Source organism: Dromiciops gliroides, chromosome 4, assembly GCF_019393635.1.
Source record: "Dromiciops gliroides isolate mDroGli1 chromosome 4, mDroGli1.pri, whole genome shotgun sequence".
NCBI lineage: Eukaryota > Metazoa > Chordata > Mammalia > Microbiotheria > Microbiotheriidae > Dromiciops > Dromiciops gliroides.
In genome coordinates, this window is record NC_057864.1 from 157,246,379 (window position 1) to 157,267,281 (window position 20,903).

A 20,903-nucleotide genomic window follows, 5' to 3' on the forward strand; every position below is an offset into this window, starting at 1 on the left:
TGTTATCTCCCAGTAGAATGTAAATTCTTTGAAGGCAGAAACTCTTTGGGCTTTGTATTTGTGTCCATTGTGCCCGGCACCTAAAATGTACTTCATAAATACTTGATGCACTGAGTGAATACCCTCAGGGCTAGGGGATTATACTCTCCCTTGTACCCCAATATCCCAGTGCATTGCACTTCTGCATACCTCTAAATGTCAGGAGGCTTTGCCTTTCTGCCTGACTTTCCTGAGTTTATCTCCAAAGGATAAGAGATCAGGGCTTAATCCAGTTTCCGCATGCTGTTCTGGAGTGCTTACATCCTTAGCCAAAGTTATGTTGATGGAGAAGGGAGGCAGGACCTCCTGAAACTCAGAAACCAATCAATAAACACTTATTAAATTTCTACTCTGTATCAGGCACTGCTAAGTGCTGGGGATACAAAAAGAAGTAAAAGACAGTTTCTCCCCTCAAGGAGTTTACAATCGAATGGAAGAGATTAAAATCTAGTGGGGAGGCTGGGAGCCAAGGTCCTGTGCTCTCCTCTCCCCTGCAGTGCTCTGCTGTTCAGCAGTCCTGGTGGCAGAACCATGGTAGACAACAGGCTCAGAGAGAAGGCAGCCAGCAGACACCTGAGCAGGCTCTTCAGGCAGGAGCAAAAGGAGGAGGAGGAGGAAGAAGCCTGTATCCTGCAGCACCCACAATTAGAGGAGGAGGAGGAGGAGGAGGGAGAGGAGACTAAAGGGGAAGAACAGCTGCAGCACCAGGGGCCCCAGTGTAAGGGGAAGGGGGATAAGGAACCCCACTCCAAGAAAGTTCATTCTGCCTTTTCCCAGGAGAGATACCAGTCTGTGGAGGAGCAGACAAAGGGAGAGAAGCCCAAAAAGGACTATCAGAAGGCACTCAAGAAGTTTGGCAAGAATACTAGGAAACGGGGCAGCTAGGTGGCGCAGTGGATAAAGCACCAGCCCTGGATTCAGGAGTTCCTGAGTTCAAATCCGGCCTCAGATGTTTGACACTTACTACCTGTATGACCCTGGGCAAGTCACTTAACCCCCATTGTTCCGCAAAAAAAATAATTAATTGATTGATTTTTTTTAAAAAAAGAATACTAGGGGGGCAGCTAGATGGCGCAGTGGATAAAGCACCAGCCCTGGATTCAGGAGTACCTGAGTTCAAATCTGGCCTCAGACACTTAACACTTACTAGCTGTGTGACCCTGGGCAAGTCACTTAACCCCAATTGCCTCACTTTAAAAAAAAAAAAAGAATACTAGGAATGCACTTGGTGAAGCATGCAGGTGGTACTTTACCAATGATTTTCATGGGCTTACTGCAGTTTACTTATCACCTACTGAACAATCCATCCTTCCCTTCACTCCCTAACAGGAGTCTCCTGGTTGGGTGTCCTGGGAGAGAACATGGACACTGCTGCTCTGGGAACACAATGAAGCCCAAGCTTCAAGGACTTCAACCCAGAATGTACTCCTGACTAGAGAGAAAAAAAATATACTGTCTTTTCTTGGGCAGGTTGAGGAGTGGTGTTCATGAGTCAGGCCCTTCCCTGCTTCATGGCCTTTCCTTGCTTTTCATCTTGGGGATATTCTGCCATCAACAGAATCCTGGGCAAAGGGAAACCTGCACCAAGAAAGATGGAGGCCACAAGGATGAGTTAAGGTTTACAAAAATTAGGTTTCTAAATCCTGAACCTCTCACCTGCCCAGGAATAGCCAGCCTATTGGCAGCAATGGAACTCAAAGTACAGGAATGCTACAAAACAATTGTTTTTTTAAAATGTCACCTATACCCAGGTGGGTCTCTTGAACACCACATAGAGTCCCCAAATTTAGGGTTTTATGATCATTTCCAACTCAATAGCAACATTAATGAGAGGAAGAAGTATGTAATCCATAGAAATATTTGAATTTGTTTAATTAAAAGAAAAGCAATAAAGGCTTGTTGACTGGTGCTTAAAAAAAAAAATCTAGTGGGAACAGAGCAGCAGAGCTGAGCTGCCAGGGGAAACCAGGATCCAACCATTCATCAAGCAGTAGTTGCTACAGAAGCCCTGAAAAGGTAAAGAGCGGGGAGTAGGGACTCCTGGTGCAAGAAATTTGGCCCCATCTCTGACATATCAATGAAGATCAAGAGGTAAAAGGTCAGAGGTGGCTGTGGTGAAACTAAGTGGAGTAGAGTCAACTCCTTTACCTCTAGCTATAGATGGTAATAACCACATACCAGAACCCCAGGCAGGGAGCGTTGGAGGAAGGGGGAGATTAATATTAATTGCCTCAAGGCCAAAACTTTTAGATTTTTGTCTCTCAAATTCTTGACACAATCTGTTAGCCAGGAAATTCTATTAAGCCTCCATTCAGTAAGGCTGCTCTTGTCCAATGAACCAAGGATTCCTAGCTTCTCCTGACCTATGTGCCTTCAGTTCAGAGTCTCACTGTTGGAAGATACCAAAAGGTCATCTAGTCCAACTTCTTCCTGAATCATGAGCCCTCTTACAATATTCCTGACAATTAGTTATCTAACTTTCACTTGAATTCTTCTGAGGTGTGGAAGCTCAGAATAAGCTGAGGCTGGGTAAGAGGGCTAAGAAAAAGGGAAAAAAAGAATTGGGCTACATTTAGGTCAATTGAGGTGAAAAAGTATCAAAAATGCATTGCAACAGCTTCTTTCATAGTGTGATAGTTAAGAATGTTAGATTTTGAGAAGGACCAAGGTTCAGAAACAAGTTTTACCACTTAACACCTGTTTGACATTAAATAAGTCAATTGATACCTCTAGACCTCAGCATCCTCATCTGTAAAATGGGGGGGAGGGGGGAAGAGGGGAAGGCTGGATGAACTCTGAGGACCTCTAAGAGTAAATGGGGGGACAGCTAGGTAGCACAGTGGATAAAGCACTGGCCATGAATTCAGGAGTACCTGAGTTCAAATCCGGCCTCAGACACTTGACACTTACTAGCTGTGTGACCCTGGGCAAGTCACTTTACCCTCATTGCCCCGCAAAAAAAAAAAGAGTAAATGGGGAGGGGGCAGCTAGGTGGCGCAGTGGATAAAACACTGGCCTTGGATCCAGGAGAACCTGAATTCAAATCCAGCCTCAGACACTTGACATTTAACTAGCTGTGTGACCCTGGGCAAGTCACTTAACCCTCATTGCCCTGCCCAAAAAAAAAAAAAAAGCATAAGTGTGGAAATGATCATAGAGTTTAGAAAAAAAGAAGGAAGAATTGGTCAACTTTAATTTTATTTCCCTTTTCCTCTTTTTTTTTTAAAGGCTGCTCAAAGTTTATTAGTTTCTGTTGAGTACAAAGTAAACAAAGTTACTGAGGCTGCTGGAAAGCACACAGGTGATTTGGATAGTAAAAGAAACAAACAATAAGTGTGGTTTCTTTTACTTGTTTTTTTGGTGTTTTGCTTTTGTTTTCCTTTTTTTAAAAAACCACACACACAACACAACTATTTCTACACTTAAGCAGCCTGTCTATTCTAAGGGAATAGGTGGGAGAGGGAAGGGAAGGGGGAGGGGAGGAAGGGGAAATGGGCTCTGATGCCTAGCACACTTCAGAAGCGGGGGAGCAACACAGAGGGTGCTGCTGCTCCAATGTTGGTTTTGCTGGGTTCACTGACATGCCACTTCCTCATGGCCTCCTGAGCCAGGTCACAGGTGATCGTGCCATGAGCAACCTGGAAAGTTCTTGAGTGCTCTGGGGATTCCAATACAGTTGTCATGAATGGATGACTCGACTTCCCGAAAAAGAAGCTCGCCCACCAGTGGCCTGGGTCTGATTTGGGAAGACCAGGATGGTGGGGGATCACTTCCCCAGAGTACTCAGCACTTCCACAGGAGCTGTTGCTGGAAGTGGAACCCAGATGTCTTCAGTAGTAGTCATGGGTTGCTACGAGTGAACCGCAGGACGGGATTGCTGCCATGTTGCTTGTTTCTTCTTGTACTGATGTAAACCTTAGTGGCAGCTCCCGAGCAGCCCCTGTAAGGCAGTGGGCTACGGCAGACGATCACGGGTGACCTGGCTCAGGACAAGGAGGCGATAGGCCACAGAGCCCATTTGTAAAGGAGATAACGGGAGGATACTCCACGGCAACAGAAAATGTGAGAGTTCCTTGGGTTTTCCCCTTTTCCTCTATTAATAACATTTACATAATGCTTTAAGGTTTAAAAGTGATTTATAAATATTACCCCATTTATCCTCATGACAACCCTGGGAAGTAAGTGCTATCATTATCTCATCTTATAGACTGAGAAAACTGGATCAGACAGAGGTTAAATGACACATCCAGAGTCATACAGCTAGTAAGCATCTGAGTCGGGATTTGAACTCAGGGCTTCTTAACCCCAGACCAAATACTCTATCCTCTGAGTCACCTAGATGTCTCAACAAGAAGAATAATCTTTGAACTTTAAAGAACAACATTAAAATGATGGAATATTGAAAACTACAAGCCAATGAACTTAACATTTAGTAAATGTTAACAAAATTCTGGAGCATATTACTATAAAACCATGGTTAGGGAACACATAGGAAACAAAAGTGGTTATCCCAAAGAGCCAATGTGGCTTCATTGAGAACAGGCTGTACCCAATTATGCTCATTTTCTTTTTTCACATGGTTTGTAGACTGGTAGATAAAAGGAATGCTATAAATATGACATCTATATTTTAATGAAGCATTTGATAAAGACTTTTACATTATTCTTGTGCACAAGATGAAGAGACGTGAACTGGACAACAGTAGAGTTAGTTGCATTCAAAAATAGTTAGCTGTGTGGACCAAAAAACTGTCAGTAGTGGTTTCATTTCTACTTGGAAGGCAATCCCTAGTGGAATGCACCAGGGATCTCTGCTTGGTTCTGTGGTGTTTAAAAATGTCATCAGTGACTCAAATAAAGGTGAAGAAAGCATGCTTATCAAATTTGAAGATGATATGGTATGGCTCCTTCATTTTGAAAAACTCCATTTAAGAGGGATGCCCAGGCCAGCCATGTCTCATTCCTCTCCAGACTGTACTCAGGACTTTCTCTACCATATCATCACACTGAGTACCTCCCCCACTTTTCAGCTTCCTTTCATGTATTGTCTTCTCCCATTAGACTATAAGCTCCTTGAAGGCAAGGACTACCTTGTTTTCAGCTTGTACTTATATTCCCAGCACTTAGAACCATTCATAATTTAGTGGGACCCCAAGAAACTGAAAGACCCCAACTCCCAAGGAATCCTTAAACTTTCCCACTGAAAAAACAGCTCTGCCTTCCATCTCCGGAATGAGGTATGAGCATGACCCTGGTATGCAGGTAAGGTCTACAAAATGATAGCCAAGATATCATTGGGTGTTGCCTATCTTACTGATGCCCTATTATTCAAAAATACCCTCCCAGTGGTTTGGCCCCTCCCAGAAGTTTGGCCCATCCCAGATGTTTTGCATTTCCCTCTCAGTTGCTTTGTAATTCCCTCCCCAATTGTTTCTGCATTCTTTGTTGTTGTTTTTAACATATAAAAAGACCAGTTTTTCTTTTACTCAATGAGACAGTCTCCATAGTGATTCTGTCTCCCAGCCATATAGTCCTCTTTTTAGGAGAGGAATAGATGGCCAGGGAACAGATCACCTTGGTGACTGCCCCACTGGAATAGGACAAGTCTGGTCTTTTGTATTTTTATCAGATAAAAGGAAGGTGGGGCAGCTAGGTGGTGCAGTGGATAGAGCACCAGCCCTGGATTCAGGAGGACCTGAGTTCAAATCCAGCCTCAGACACTTTATACTTACTAGCTGTGTGACCCTAGGCAAGTCACTTAACCCCAGCTGCCTCACCAAAAAACAAAAACAAAAACAAAGGGGATAGAAGGGCATTACAAAGAATTGGGAAGGAAATGCAGGGCAGGGATTTTGGAATAATGGGGCATCAGTAAGATATGCAGCACCCATCCACATCTTATATATCATCTTGAAGACCTTGATATTGCTTATTTGCAAACTGGGGTCATGTCCTGCCACACCTCATACCTGAGGTGGGAGAGAGAACTATTTTTCTCTCGGTCCTGGGGCTTATGATCTTTAGGTTTCTTGGGGTCCCAATGAATTCTCATAACAGGTCTAAGGAAGTAAGAATGTTAAGGCACCTGGAACACTTCAAGCACTATATAAATGTTAGCTATTAATATTATTGAGCCTGGAGAAAAGTCTTAGAAGGGGCAGGATGGCTATATTCAAGTATTCAAGTGGCTATTATGTGAAAGAGACTTCTCTGGGCAGCTAGGTGGCACAGTGGAGAGAGCACCGGCCCTTGGAGTCCAGGAGTACCTGAGTTCAAATCTGGCCTCAGACACTTAACACTTACTAGCTGTGTGACCCTGAGCAAGTCACTTAACCCCAAGTGCCTCACCAAAGGAAAAAAAAAAAAGAAAAGAAAGAGACTTCTCTGTTGGTCCTCAGAAAGGAGAATAATGAATAATGACTACAAGTTGCAAAGAAGCAGATTTAAGCTCAGTAGAAAGAAAATCTTCTCAAATTAGAGATATGTCAAAGAGGAAGAGGCTAACACCTTCATTAGGAGTCTTCAGAAAATGGGTAAACATTTGTACAATATGCTGAAGTGATTCTTGTTCAGATACAGTTTGGACTACATGTCTGAGGTTCCTTGCAACTCAGAGATTCTGTGATTCTTTGAACCCTAAGTATCTCACCAGCCAGTTGAAAAGCAGCTGCTACAGAGATGTTTGCTAGCAGGGGTTGTAGGTTGGGGATTCAGGGTGCTTTAGCCCCATTTCTGACGCATTGAGCAGGAGCAAGAAGTGAGAGGCAGGGGGAGGTTGTGGTGGAGTGGAAGGGAAGTATTGTCCATCACCCTTGTCCCAGCGTCTGAGCAAAAATAACCACAAACCGCAGCGCTAACTACTAAGGTTTCAGGCAGCTTGGGTCTGGGGGATGGAAAATCAAATTGCCTCAAGACTGAGACTTTCAGTTTTTGCCTGTAAAATTTTTTAACTTATCACTTACTCTGGAATGAAATATGAGTAGTCATCTTGTTCATTGTCCTGCTTCCAAAATGGATTTGTCCCCTATCCACTGCAGACCAATGGAAAAAAGGCACCCCACCCCTGGACACTTCCACTTTATGATATCTTAGAGTCAGAAGGGACTCAAGAAATAATCTTGTCCAACCCTTACCTGTGGCATGAACCTGGGGAGTCCTGAAGGAAATGAAAATCATGAATTGAGGAATAAAGTATCTTTAACTGACATAACAGCATAGCAAACCTGCCACCCTGATGGATATCCAGTGGATTTTCCAAACAAAGAGACCCATGAAAAAGTTTTTATGGTTTTATCAGGAGAGTGGAAAGGCATAGGTATAAATTGAGGCAAAGGCTCTTTTAATGGGGTTTAGATCTCTTTCCCCAAAGAGGAAAACCAGTGTAAAAATGGATACCTTGATTTGCTTGAGCCCCGCAATTATCCAGGCAAGCAGAATAACTGTGTGAGGATGGGCTTCACTGGCTAACACACCATCAAACCTTTGCATGAGCAAGAGTAAACCAAGCTGGGTATACAGGGAATCAGTAAACCTGAAGCCAATCAAAGACTTATCTGACTGCAGGATATGTGACTATGGATATGAACCTTATCTTCATCTATTCCCTAAGAATAATCGTTTTCCTTTTTGAAGAGATCTTATCAAGACATCTCCTAATCAAGTCCTGAACTGAACTGCTTCCTTATCAAAGGCCACATCCTCCACCCCTGGAATTACACACACACACACACACACACACACACACACACACACACACACACATCCTAGCTTTGGGAGTAGGCCTTTCTAAGCCCACCTTTCCTCCAAATTCCTTACCTGCCTTTGTTTAAATTATACATAAACCCTTGCAATCTATTACATGGTGTCAACAATAGCTTGGATAGCACCATGTTAGTGTAAAGTTGCTATCTAGCTATACTGTCTAAAATTATCTGATGAGGGGTTGCCGATAAATTATAAGCTTTAGTAAGAGTTTAGACTTTTAATCATTTATTAAGGAGAATAAGAATTTGGTGAAGAGAGAGAAAAAGAGGCCTAGATTCAGCTCAGGAACCAGCCTCTCCTGCTCTGCTCCCCCCTGAGGTCCTCACAAAAAGAGAGTGACAGAGCAAGCGTCACCCCTTCTTCATCCCACAAGCCTCCTCTGAAACTGGGAACATCCCATACACGCACACACACGCGTAGGCACGCGCGCGCACACACACACACACACAGCTCCAAGCCAATTGGCTGATGGCTTTGATAGACAATACCCACGAGTAAATGTCATTTCCTGATGCCAAGGAACTGACCTTCTAAGCCACACGGCTTGCCCTCAGTCACCTTCTCCTCATGGCGGAGCTTTCCTACAGTAACTCTCCAGCAGGTGGCGTCACTCCCGATGTTACAGTAGATTGAGAGGAAAAGGACCCCTGATCAACAATTCTCTGGAATTTAGCAGCGATGTGTCAAAGGCTCATTTATTTTCATCCTCACGAGAACGGACACCTGCAAATAAGTGCTACAGCCAGCAAGTGTAAAGCATAGGGCTGCAGGCCCAGTTTTAATCCCAAGGCCCTAATGTGAAATGGACCCTCCCCTTGTTTATCATTGACTGACTACATAAGGGTTACAATCTAAGCACCAAAGCTAGCTAATTGGAATGTAGTATTTTTAACCCTAATTTCCATAATTATTCTTTGAGTTCTGAGATAATGGGGAGGTGACACAGGGACATTCCTTCAATCCTCCCTTATATGTTTACAGCCTGAGAGAGGACCTAATTGAGACCAACTCAGGGCTACTTAGACCATGTGATCTGTCTGCCAGAAGGAAGGGGGATTGAGACCTGAATCCTCAAACAGGTCTGGAGGAGTGTAATTTGAATGGTGCTGGTTATGTCCTATTCACTTCCCTGCTTAATAAAACCTTTCTTTTAATTTTTATGGGCATTGTCTCTCTCTGGTTTCCTTCCCTTTGGGAAAGGAGGAGGATTTAAATCACAAGAACTGGCCTTTGTGTTCTCTGATCTTCCCATTTGGGGAAAGAGAAATCTAGATTCCATTAAGAGAGCATTTGCCAGGGGCAGCTAGGTGGCGCAGTGGATAAAGCACCAGCCCTGGATTCAGGAGTACCTGAGTTCAAATCCAGCCTCAGACACCTGACACTTACTAGCTCTGTGACCCTGGGCAAGTCACTTAACCCTCATTGCCCTACCAAAAAAAAAAAAAAAACAGAAAGAAGAGAGCATTTGCCTGAGTGGCAGCTAGGTGGCACAGCGGATAAAGCACCAACCCTGGATTCAGGAGGACCTGAGTTCAAATCCAGCCTCAGACACCTGACACTTACTAGCTCTGTGACCCTGGGCAAGTCACTTAACCCTCAATGCCCTGCAATGAGATACTAAGGATACAATAAGATACTAAGGCAGAGAGAATGACTAGGCTGCAGGTGGGAGGGGTTAGGCAACTCATAGTTTCACAAGGTAGGTTGTTTTATATAGCAAGCAAAGGTCTATAAAGAAAGCTTGGGGGGCGGCTAGGTGGCGCAGTGGATAAAGCACCGGCCCTGGATTCAGGAGGACCTGAGTTCAAATCTGGCCTCAGGCACTTGACACTTACCAGCTGTGTGACCCTGGGCAAGTCACTTAACCCCCATTGCCCCGCAAAAAAAAAAAAAAAAAAGAAAGAAAGCTTGGGAGGGGGGAGTTTGGGAGATCCACAAAATAATCATAGGCTGGAATGTCTGGTCAGCCCCATGTAATTCATTGGCCTGGGAACAGAGACCAGGGCAGCTTCAGTCAGTTCTTAATCAACTGTATTTGTCATAAGTAATATTACATTTGGTACTAACAGTTTTTGTCTTTATATTAACAATTATATTAACAATTTTGTCAACCCCCCACTACAATATCCCTAAGAAGTGATTAACTAGCCTCTGCCTAAAGACATCTAGTAGTTGAATACTCACAGGTACCCACAAAGTTCTTCCTTCTAAAGAGCCTAAATCCTTCCATTTTTCACCCATAAATCCTGGTTCTGCTCTCTAGCTCAACACAGAATGAAATCAATCTATCTTTTACATGAGAGTCCTTCAAATATTTGAAGACAGCTATTGAGTTCCCACCTAAATCTTATCTTCTTCAAAATAAAAATTGCTAGTTCCTTCATCCAGTCTTCAATGTAGCATGTTCTCTGATCAATTTAATGTAGGAGGCAAAAAGGGGTTAATAGAAAAACCTAAGATCCAAGCTTTAATTCAGATATTAGCTCCAAAAGGGAGTTAGACCCCAGTTAATGGATAACTTACAAGTCAAAATGCTAGGTTCTTTTTTTTTGTTTTGTTTTGGTTTTGTTTTTTTTTGTTTTGTTTTGTTTTTAGTGAGGCAATTGGGGTCAAGTGACTTGCCCAGGGTCACACAGCTAGTAAGTGTTAAGTGTCTGAGGACGGATTTGAACTCAGGTACTCTTGACTCCAGGGCCGGTGCTCTATCCACTGCGCCACCTAGCTGCCCCTCAAAATGCTAGGTTCTTGTACCCACATAAATCAGTGCCCATAATGGGAACAGAGGGAGAGAGACTAAATGACAATGGTATAGAAATTCTAATGAAAAATGGAGATATTTTGAAACTAGCCATGGGAACCAGAAAGAGACATGCACAGAAAAGGACAACTTTGTCCTCAGATTTACCTTATGACACGTAAACCTCAAAAACACACCTCCACTGAAAAAGGTACCCACCTCGGGGGTTGGCTTAGGGACCCCAGGAACTCCAAATTAGGATAAGCCCTCACCTGTAACACCCCTAGTTGGAGAATATTATAATGAGTAGGACAGGCCCTCCCTTGTACCTCCCCAAGGTGGTGATTATTATAATGAGACTGATAATCAATTTATCTATACTATAAATATAACTGTCTTTTCTTTCACTATTGTGTGGTCACCCACAGTATTGCAATAAAATTTGGGAAACTGAGTCACTGAGTCTTATAATTCTTTTGGGAGTACTCACTATTAATTTGACCTAAATTCCAGCCCACATCAAATTTATTATCCTAGTCATCCTTTCCTGACACAAAATGGTTTATTAAAATCCTTTATAATGTTACTGACACACCTATTTGCATAAGATTCTTGTGAGAAATAGCGTTCAAAAATTTCTGGGACCCCAGCATTGGAGCTGTTTCAAAAAAGCTTTATTTTCATTCTCTCGAGAATAGGCCCCTCCCCTAGTGGAATGGGCACAAAATGGAGGCGCGAGAGCCTTTTTATCTCTTAACACAGCTGGCCCCTCCCTTCTTCCCCAGTTACAATCTGCATGCCAAACACTGGCGCCAAAGACTAGCCAATCAGAATGCAGTGTATCCAATGGGGGAGGTGACACAGGGACAGCCCTTCAAACTCTTCCCCTATATGACCAGCCTAGGGTTTCCCTTATCATGTGATTTTGTTCCCTGGGGCAGGAGGAGAAGCAGACCTTTTCCCAGGCTAGAAGGGGCCTATTTGTGGATATTAGCATTTTGAGTCCCTGCTTCTCTTCAGATCAGTTCCCCAGCTGAACCTGAGCCCACTTCCCAGACATTAAATCCTCCTGTAATTGTTCCCCCATGTATGAGATGATTATGGATTTGAGTCAGATTAAACTCTGAGGATGGGGTCTGGAATATACCCAGCCCTGCCCCAGTATAGTCAGTTTAAAAGTTTATTGCTTGTCAAATTCACACTGTCTCCTTTAAGTTTTATTGTCAATTAACAGTATTTTTACTTCTTCTCAGTCTCCCCACTTGTCAGCTACATCTTAGTTTTATCTGGAATCCATCATGTGTCAGAACCCCAGTCCCTGTTAAGTGGGTTGGGGAGTTCGACCACCAATTCAATACTCGGGACTCAAGAAGAAAGGGCAGGTGATCACGGGGCTTGGCACAGGATGCAGCAATTAAGTTGAGACCAGGTGTTAAGTGACATGTTTCTTTTTCTCAGAGCAGAATCCCCTTGACCCTAGAGTCCCAACAATGGATTATTCTTTTATTCTTTATTCTATTTCTTTGATTTCCCAACATAGCTGAAGATAAATTTTAACCCTGTCATCCTTCTAAAATTAACACGACTACAAAACAATGCTGAAACACCTGAGTGACTCTTCCTGTTATTCAAGTTGAATATCTTTAGAGATAGGGCCCAGGAGAGGGGAAGGGGAGTCAGTGGGAACTGTGAGATCTGAAACATCTGACTGTCACTCCCCGTTCCCTCTTCCTTCAGTTTGACCTTGTTCCCCCTCCCCTTTTCCCCCTTGTTCCTGGAACATGTACGCATGGCTCCATACATTGATCACGAGCTAAACACGCACCCTGGGTGAGACAGGATTGGATATTAGATTGTGAGCTCGCCCTAGTGTGCGTGGGGACTTCCCCCCAGACCAATATTCCTATAAAAGCTCAAGGCATGTATTAGCTATTGCGACTCAGTTATTGAGTTTGCCCATTCCTGCAGGAATGTAATAAATCTGTCTCTGCTTGACTTGGTGGTTTCCTCGAGTTATTTGGGTAAACTGAGGCAGTTGCCCAAACACCCAGACAATTCCAATCAACTTGGGGGGGGGCATTTTTCCTCACAATTCTAATTGTGGGAATTGATCACTCAATGATCAGGCATTTTAAAGAGGATCCAAGGTGGCAAGAGCTTGAGACAAGTGAGATCTTACTCTTCTGGATTCCACTAGATTCTCCTCAGGGAGAGGTCCCTCAAGGAAGAAAGACTCTTAGAAGAAGACACATCATAGGAAAGTTACTTAACCACTGTCTAACTCAGTTTCCTCACTTGTAAAATGGTGAAAATAATCTCATCTACTTCCCAGGATTGTTGTAAAGATAAGAGTAGATAATGGGGGGGGGGGGTAGGGGTCCATAGGTATTCCTCTGTAAAGAATTATAACTCTCACACACAGTCCAATTAGAATAAAATGGTTTTTTAGAAACATTCTCCTCCCAGCACAGAAGAAAAGCAAAAGCTTTCATAGAGGATAGATGAGGTGACCACCTAACAATGAAAAGTTCCTTTTGGGAGTGGGGTGAGAAAAGCTTGAATGAGGGGTGGTGGTCCTGATTTCTGGAGTTATCTCTTTCCCCTGGCACCACTTCAGGTAGTAGCCACACCTAATGGCTATAGAATTTTATTTCCCCTTATTTCTTGGGTGTGTCCATCCTGATATCTAGTTGGCTCGGTTTAAACTTTAATAGTCCCTTAATTCCTCCATATGTCCTAAGCCTCATGTCAGATAATATTTGTAAAATGTTTTGCAAATCTTGAAACATTATATAGGGGCAACTAGGTGGCACAGCGGTTAGAGCACCAGCCCTGGAGTCAGGAGGACCTGAGTTCAAATCTGGCATCAGACACTTCACAATTTACTAGCTGTGTGACCCTGGGCGAGTCGCTTAACCCCAATTGCCTCACCAAAAAGAAAAAAATTATAGAAATGCTAGATATTATTGTTGTTGCTATTCTTACTATTATTATGATCATCTGAACTGCATACAAGTGCTAGGGTCAGTCTATTAGATTCTAGCAAAGCTTAATCTTCTTTTAATTTTATTACAAAAATAAATATAAAAGACATTCTAAAATTTTCTAACCATACCACAATGTACGGTTTTGCACATACCCTTAATTTTGGCTATGCTGAAGACCCCCTTGCTAAGGTATGGTGGTCAGAACAGCTCCCAATTAGGGAATGCTCACCACTCTTTCATTACAACCACAATATCCATCAACCAGAATCTAGGAAATGTCCTTATAAGGTAAGATTTTTTTTCAACCCCTATGGCTAGGCAAAAAGGCAAAGCCCCTTTTTTGCTAATAACTATCTACCCCTGGGTTAGATATTTGAAGGATACTCTTTGGTTCAGCATATAAATGAATTGGAGCCAAAAAATAAAGTAAACTATGTAAAAATGGAAACCTTGATTTGCTTGAGCCCCACAATTATGCAGGTAACCAGAACAACTGTATATGAACTGGCTTCTTTGGCTAACACTCCAACAATCCTTTGTATGACCAAGAATAAACCCATCTGGTTGTGCAGGGAATCAGTAACTCTGAAGCCAATCAAAGACTTATCTGACTGCAGGATATGTGACTATGGATATGGACCTTATCTTCAGAAATTCCCTAATTTAGGAATAATTCTTTTTTTTGAAGAGAACTTATCAAGACATCAACCCTTGAACTGATCTGCCCATCACCAAGAATGCCTTCTGATTTGTGTATCAATGGCTACATCCTCCACTCCTAGAATTACACACAAATACACACACACACACACACACACACACACACAAGTATCATACAAGCTACAAAGTGAGAGGAGCAAAAGAGAGGTCTAGACCAAGCATCTATAATTGAGTTGGTGCTCAAACTCTTTTCCCCAGCACAGATAGACATATGTCATAACTTAGAGTCTTAGATGCTTAAGGTTCAAGAAAGTTAAGGGATTTCTTCAGACTCACCCACATAGGATATCAAAAGTGGGATTCGAACCCAGATCTTCCAGACTCCAAGTCTAATCCATCATTTACTATGTGGATCTGCCTCTCGCAATTGAGAAGAGACCAATTTAAGATGGTAAATTGGAGGTGAAGACAAGGACGTTTGTTTTTGGGTTTTGGTTTTTGGTTTTTTTAATTTATTTTGCAGGGCAATGAGGGTTAAGTGACTTGCCCAGGGTCACGCAGCTAGTAAGTGTTAAGTGTCTGAGGCCAGATTTGAACTCAGGTACTCCTGAATCCAGGACCAGTGCTCTATCCACTGCGCCACCAAAATGCTATTTTTTTAAAAAAAAGAACAAGCATACAAATGTTTCCCTCAGTACCTCAGGGACAAAACCCCCCTGGTACTACCTTTGCCTCCCCTGGGAGGGGGTTAGGTTTATAATTTAGTTCAGCTCCTATATATCATAGGCCCTACCAAGTCAGCATTGCTGCCAGATTCTGCTGAGCTAGAGTCCCAAAACCTTGTTTCTGCAGGGAGTTGTTACTGGGCTGGCTGCAAACTGAGCCTGAATTCCTGGACTTCCAATCATTCAATCCATCAATAAACATTCCTCCAGCACCTCTTGTGTACCAGGCCTGGTGCTGTGTTTCCAGATGCCCAAGTATCATACAGGCATCCTAGATGAGTGCCTAGAATAGACAAGAACTAACAAAAAGGCCAAAAACCCATGACCTTTTCTCAGAGGTGACATGACCTATGGGTGGGCCCCTTGGTCCTTCCCCTTTCAGCTCAGTTCTCTCACCATAAACCACCAGTGGAGGAATCCTCTTGTTCCCTGAGTTGTAAATGCAGCAAAAGCCATGGCAAGTGCTGACATTAGCTAATTCAAAGACACTGATACTTCCAACTACATCACCAATGGAAAAAGTCTCATCCCAACCATGTGGCAAGCCAACAGAGAATGTCCACTTGTGTTTCAGTTGCCACAATTCTCCTAGAAATGGTTCCCTAACCTCCTCTGTGTAGATGTTGTCATCTCGGCAAATGTACCTTCCTTACCAAGGATCATCCTGCTATTTGTATCAAGGATCCCATCTCCTCCAGCATCTTGGCCTATCAATGTTTCTCTCTCTATCTCATCTTCAATCTCCCCTGACCTACTTGTAATTGGGAAAATATGTGAAGAGAAATAGGCTTTGGGGTTTGAGGGAGCAGAGATGAGTGTGCCTTTGATGAATGGCCTTGATCTTTTCAGTAAAGTAAACAGCAACATCTGCTTAGAGGCAGGGTTTGGGATAGAGATGAGGGCTGGGAAAGCAGGAAGAAGGTTTAGAACAGTTGGTGTTGGGAATGTGATCGAGTACTTTATGAATGTTTGAGGAAGAAATCACTTGTGGCTATAGTGGTCAGAGAAGGCTATACAGTGGAGGTGGAACCTAAAGCAGACCTTAGGAGGTCTATGAGAGTATAAGATCAGGGGATAGGCAGCAATCAGGGTGGAAAGTTGAGCAGCCATGTATAAGTGAGTGTAGGGAAAACATGTGCCTAAGACACAGACACATCTAGGACAACTCACGTCTTTGATGCTGACCAACTGTTCATGTGTTTTAGTGGTGTCATTGAGTGAGTAGGGGTTTTGCACCAAGCTGGAGGCCTGTATTGCTCTTTGCTCTTTCTGATGCTGATCTCCTTTAAATGACTCTGCTGCTTCTGCTTATCTCTGATGTAGGCATTGTTAAAATTGATGATTGGGGGGGGGGGGTAAGCTAGGTGGTACAGTAGATAAAGCACCAGCCTTGGATTCAGGAGGACCTGAGTTCAAATCCAGCCTCAGACACTTGACATCTACTAGCTGTGTGACCCTGGGAAAGTCACTTAACCCTCATTGCCCTGCAAAAAAAAAAAAAATATTATCTGAAGTAAAAGGGAAACTAAGGACAGAGTTGCTGAATCATCTATGATTTATTTAATCTGCAAATCTATCATTTGCCTATCAGACCAGGTCACTTGACTTCTCAGAGGTCAGAGACAAGGACTGATTTACAAAAATGATTTTTGCAGCAAAAAAAAAGGAATTTTTTTAAATGATAGAAACTTGTTTTAAACATAATTCAGTTGGACAAGGCAGGTCACCTGACTAGTTAGCTTCTCCCAGACTTTCTTAATCCTATGCCAGATGTCCTTTACTCCAGGTGGTACCTTTTGTTACCAGAAAGTATATTGGGAAAGAGGAACTTGTGGTCAGTGATTAGCAGTCCCCCACCCTTTCTTCCTTAGAATAATAGTCCATTACTCAAATTAGACTCTAGCTCAAAAAGAAAAGAGACTTAACTTCTGGCCAACCTTTCTCCAGCTGTCAGAAAGGGGAACTTAGCCTTTGGTCAATTCCCCCCACCCCCACTTTGCTAGAAAGGGAAATTTAGTCTTTCGGAAAAAAAAAAAACTGTAAAATCATATGATTGGGGCAGCTAGGTGGCATAGTGGATAGAGCACCGGCCCTGGAATCAGGAGGAGCTGAATTCAAATTCAGCCTCAGACACTTGACACTTACTAGCTGTTGTTAAGGGCTAAAATTCTAGCTAGTCTGTCTAAAATATTTAATGAGTGGTCGCCAATAAATTATAAGCTTTAGCAAGAGTTAGACTTTTAAGCATTTATTAAGGAGAATAAGAATTTGGTAAAGAGAGAGAGAAAGGTCTAGATTCCTATCTATTAAAGGGAGAGCGCATTTCTAGCTCCCTTCTCCGCCAGAGTCCAGAGGAAAGAGACCCAGAGTCAGCGCCAGTCTCTTCCTTCCTCCTCCTCCCACTAGTCCGCGTCACTTCCTCCCACCAAAGAAAAGACTCCTGGTCTTGCCCTCAAAGACCTTCGCTTCATGGGCAGAACTCTTCTACAGTAAGTATCCAGCAGGTGGCGTCATTCCAATCGTTACACTGTGTGACCTTGGGCAAGTCACTTAACCCCAATCGCCTCACCCCAAAACAAAAAAATCTTATGGTTATTTTATTCTTCTAATTTATCCACTATTAAATGATAAAGTTTATCTAGTCACTGGATCTATAGGTAACCTCCACTTAAGAGACTACCTATAGGGGCAGCTAGGTGGCTCAGTGGCTAGAGCACCAGCCCTGGAGTCAGGAGTACCTGAGTTCAAATCTGGCCTCAGACACTTAATACTTACTAGCTGTGTGACCCTGGGCAAGTCACTTAACCCCAATTGCCTCACTTTTAAAAAAAGAGACTACCTATATTAGTCTGGCTTAGTTTAGGGCTAGCTCTTCCCAAAGAAGGGAGCCTAATCCTATAATCAAACTAAAAATAAGTCAAAGTAATCAATAAAATCTGATTTCCTTTTCAATTTCCCCACAGTTGTAGTTTCTTCTCTTTGCTACCATTTGCTGATCTTTGTCAGCTGCTTCCCACTACACAGAGAACCCCCGGGTAAACTCCAGGGACCATCTAGCGACAATAACAATAATAGTGAGCATTTATACAACACCAACTGTTTGCCAAGTACTGTGCTAAGTACTTTACAAATATTATCTCATTTAATCCTAAGAAGTAGGTGTTATCCTTATACCTATTTTACAACTGAGGAAGCCTAGAAGAGGTGGAGTGACTTGTCCCAGATCACATAACTAGTGTCTAGTGTCTGAGACTGAATTTGAACACAGGTCTTCCTAACTCTAGGCCCAGAGCTCTATCCACTGTGCTACCTCACTTCATCCAATTATCTAAAAGAACCCCAAGGCATATTTAAGTCTATCTTTTTTTGGGGGGGGGGTGAAGCAATTGGGGTTAAGTGACTTGCCCAGGGTCACACAGCTAATAAGTGTATAAAGTGTCTGAGGCCAGATTTGAACTCCGGTCCTCCTGAATCCAGGGCCGGTGCTCTATCCACTGCACCACCTAGCTGCCCCTAAGTCTATCTTTTTTATCTTTTCTTTTCTTTTCTTTTTTTATTTTTGGAGGCAATTGAGGTTAAGTGGCTTGCCCAGGGTCACGCAGCTAGTAAGTCAAGTGTCTGAGGTCGGATTTGAACTCAGATCCTTCTGACTTCAGGGCCAGTGCTCTATCCACTGGACCACCTAGTTTCCCCTAAGTCTATCTTTTTTAGATGTCTTCTCTGCTATTTCCTTGGACTCTCCATTTGATACATCTGAGTTAAGGCCAGAAATTCCTTCTAATTCATATTATATTCTTGGGGACAATGGAGTAGTATATAGGTATTCAAAGAGGATGAGCTCTTCTGGTGTAAGGGCTTGCCAAGCCCTTTTCAGGGCTGCTCATCCCCCTTTGGTGTCTACCTGGAACTTAACTCTCACCTGTGGCTCCAAGAAGCCTGTAACATGCACAGCAACCATGCCCCAATAAACTGTCTGGGCAGACAGGCTAAACTAGGTTAAGGGTAACCAACAGGCCACAAACTCCAGTGAGTTAGAGAGGTGTCTACCCCAAGCATGTGGAGACTTCCCCCAGTGGAATGAGTGGATGAGAACAATTTGTTCCAACAGTCATGAAGGTAGCTGAAGTGGGCATTGTGGGGAGCTTAGAGCTTGGTCAGACATTGAATCCACCAAGATCATCTACTGCATCCCATGCTATCACCAATCTTCCTGACTTTTGTCTTGCCAGTGGACTTCAATGACTCTGGAAAAGATTGAGGCTGATGACTTTGCACAACTCTGCCTAACTTAATCCAATCCATCCACCAGTCAAGACATAACCCTGGGAAGTCATTGCTCCTCTTTGAAAATGAAGAACAATCAACAATATCTTTGGGTAACTTTCAAAACTTTTTGGGTAACCCACTTAGCAAAACAGCAAAGACCCTGGCAGGAACTGTGGTGAAGGGGCTTCTGTCAACCCCAACACCCCCACTCTCATGAAAATGAAACTTGGAAGCAAGATAGAGAAAAGCCAATAGGAATTGATGGTCTTTGATTCTACCTTCCTGCCAGCAACAAAATGGCTGATCTTTCTATACTTAACATTAGGATTCCACTATGCAGGAAACAATTCTAAAGTAATGGAATAGGAAAAAAAAAAAGAGTAATGGAATAGGGAAAGAGCAGAGGTAGCTCCATTGAGAGGAATTTCAGACTTTGGCCTTGGCCTTTTCTTCTTTTCTCTATTTTTAAGGCTTTCTCCTCTCCCTACTTCCTACCTCAGACAGTGGTTTTCCTATCAAGCTCACACTGTGGCCACATCAATCCTGTGCTCTTCTTCCTGCCCCCTCCCCTAGACAACTTCTACTTTATATTGGTCAGCTCAGGGGGAGATGGCTCTTTATTACATCTATTGTAATCTGTTTCTTCAAGCTTTTGATTACTGAGCCCATGTTTCTCTTCCATAGAGAAGGTTTGGGAGCTCCTTGGGCAAAGGGGGGGAGCAGAACAAGCAGTTTCCCACTCTGAGTGATACTAGCCTGAATCAGAGAGAAGTACCTTCCCTGAGAGGAACTGCTTGTGGGGGCAGCTAAGTGGCAAAGTGGATAAAGCACTGGCCCTGGATTCAGAAGGACCTGAATTCAAATCTGGCCTCAGACACTTGATACTTATTAGCTATGTGACCCTGGGCAAGTCACTTAACCCTCATTGCCCAGCAAAACAAAAAAGAGAAACTGCTTGCAGTATTTTTTTTCTTTTGTTCTGGAAGTTCTTTGGCAGACTTCAGGGCAAACCCAAAGGGATAATAAAAGTCTACTTGAACTCATTCTTCAATGATTAACCAATTTGCCCTGGTCATACCCTCCCCATCCCAGTGATTCTGAACACACACACACACACACACACACACACACACACACAACCAGGATCATCATTCAAACCTTATTTTCTGTGTCCCACTAACCAATCCCTTGTTCCCATTTCACTTAATGTCCTCCTTCCCACTCTAAAGATATCCACTCATTCCACTGTGCTTTCTAGAATACCTACTACATAGGCAGTAAACTTGCTTTCATCTTAAATCCTTTCCTTTTCCACTCCTTCCCTCCTTTGGTTCTCACTGATACTTGGTTGCCTCCTGATGATACAGCCTCCCTTTCCCCTACCCTGCTAGGTTGAGGTGGGTGGAGTTACAATACTCCTTATTCCCCACTGCCACTTCCAAATTCTTCCCCATTACTCAGTAACCTCTCCTCTGAAGTTCACTCCATCCATATCTGCCACCCAAACAAAGTTCTGGTATATGTTATCTAGTGACTTAACAAGACATTCCCCTTCTATGCTTAATGGATTCAGTGCCTGGTTCACAGGCTCTTTCTCCTCCTCCATTCTTGCCCTTATACTAGTGTTCTTCGATATGAGTGTGTGTGTGTGTGTGTGTGTGTGTGTGTGTAGATGCTCCTATCACCCTAGCCTCATAATTCTTCAATTTACTCACATTTCATTACC

The 20,903-nt window shown here is 43.1% G+C and overlaps 1 protein-coding gene across 1 annotated transcript; it reads left to right on the forward strand.

Moving 5' to 3' along the window:
- The first annotated feature begins 570 nt into the window (after positions 1-570).
- On the forward strand, positions 571-924 carry LOC122754749 (uncharacterized protein C1orf115-like). Its single transcript, XM_044003215.1, has one exon. The coding sequence runs from the start codon at positions 571-573 to the stop codon at positions 922-924; it is 354 nt and encodes a 117-aa protein (XP_043859150.1).
- Positions 925-20,903: the final 19,979 nt, after the last annotated feature.

What these genes read in the sequence shown, in the direction of transcription:
- LOC122754749 (XM_044003215.1), top strand. Translation starts at nt 571, where the DNA reads ATGGTAGACAACAGGCTCAGAGAGAAGGCAGCCAGCAGACACCTGAGC.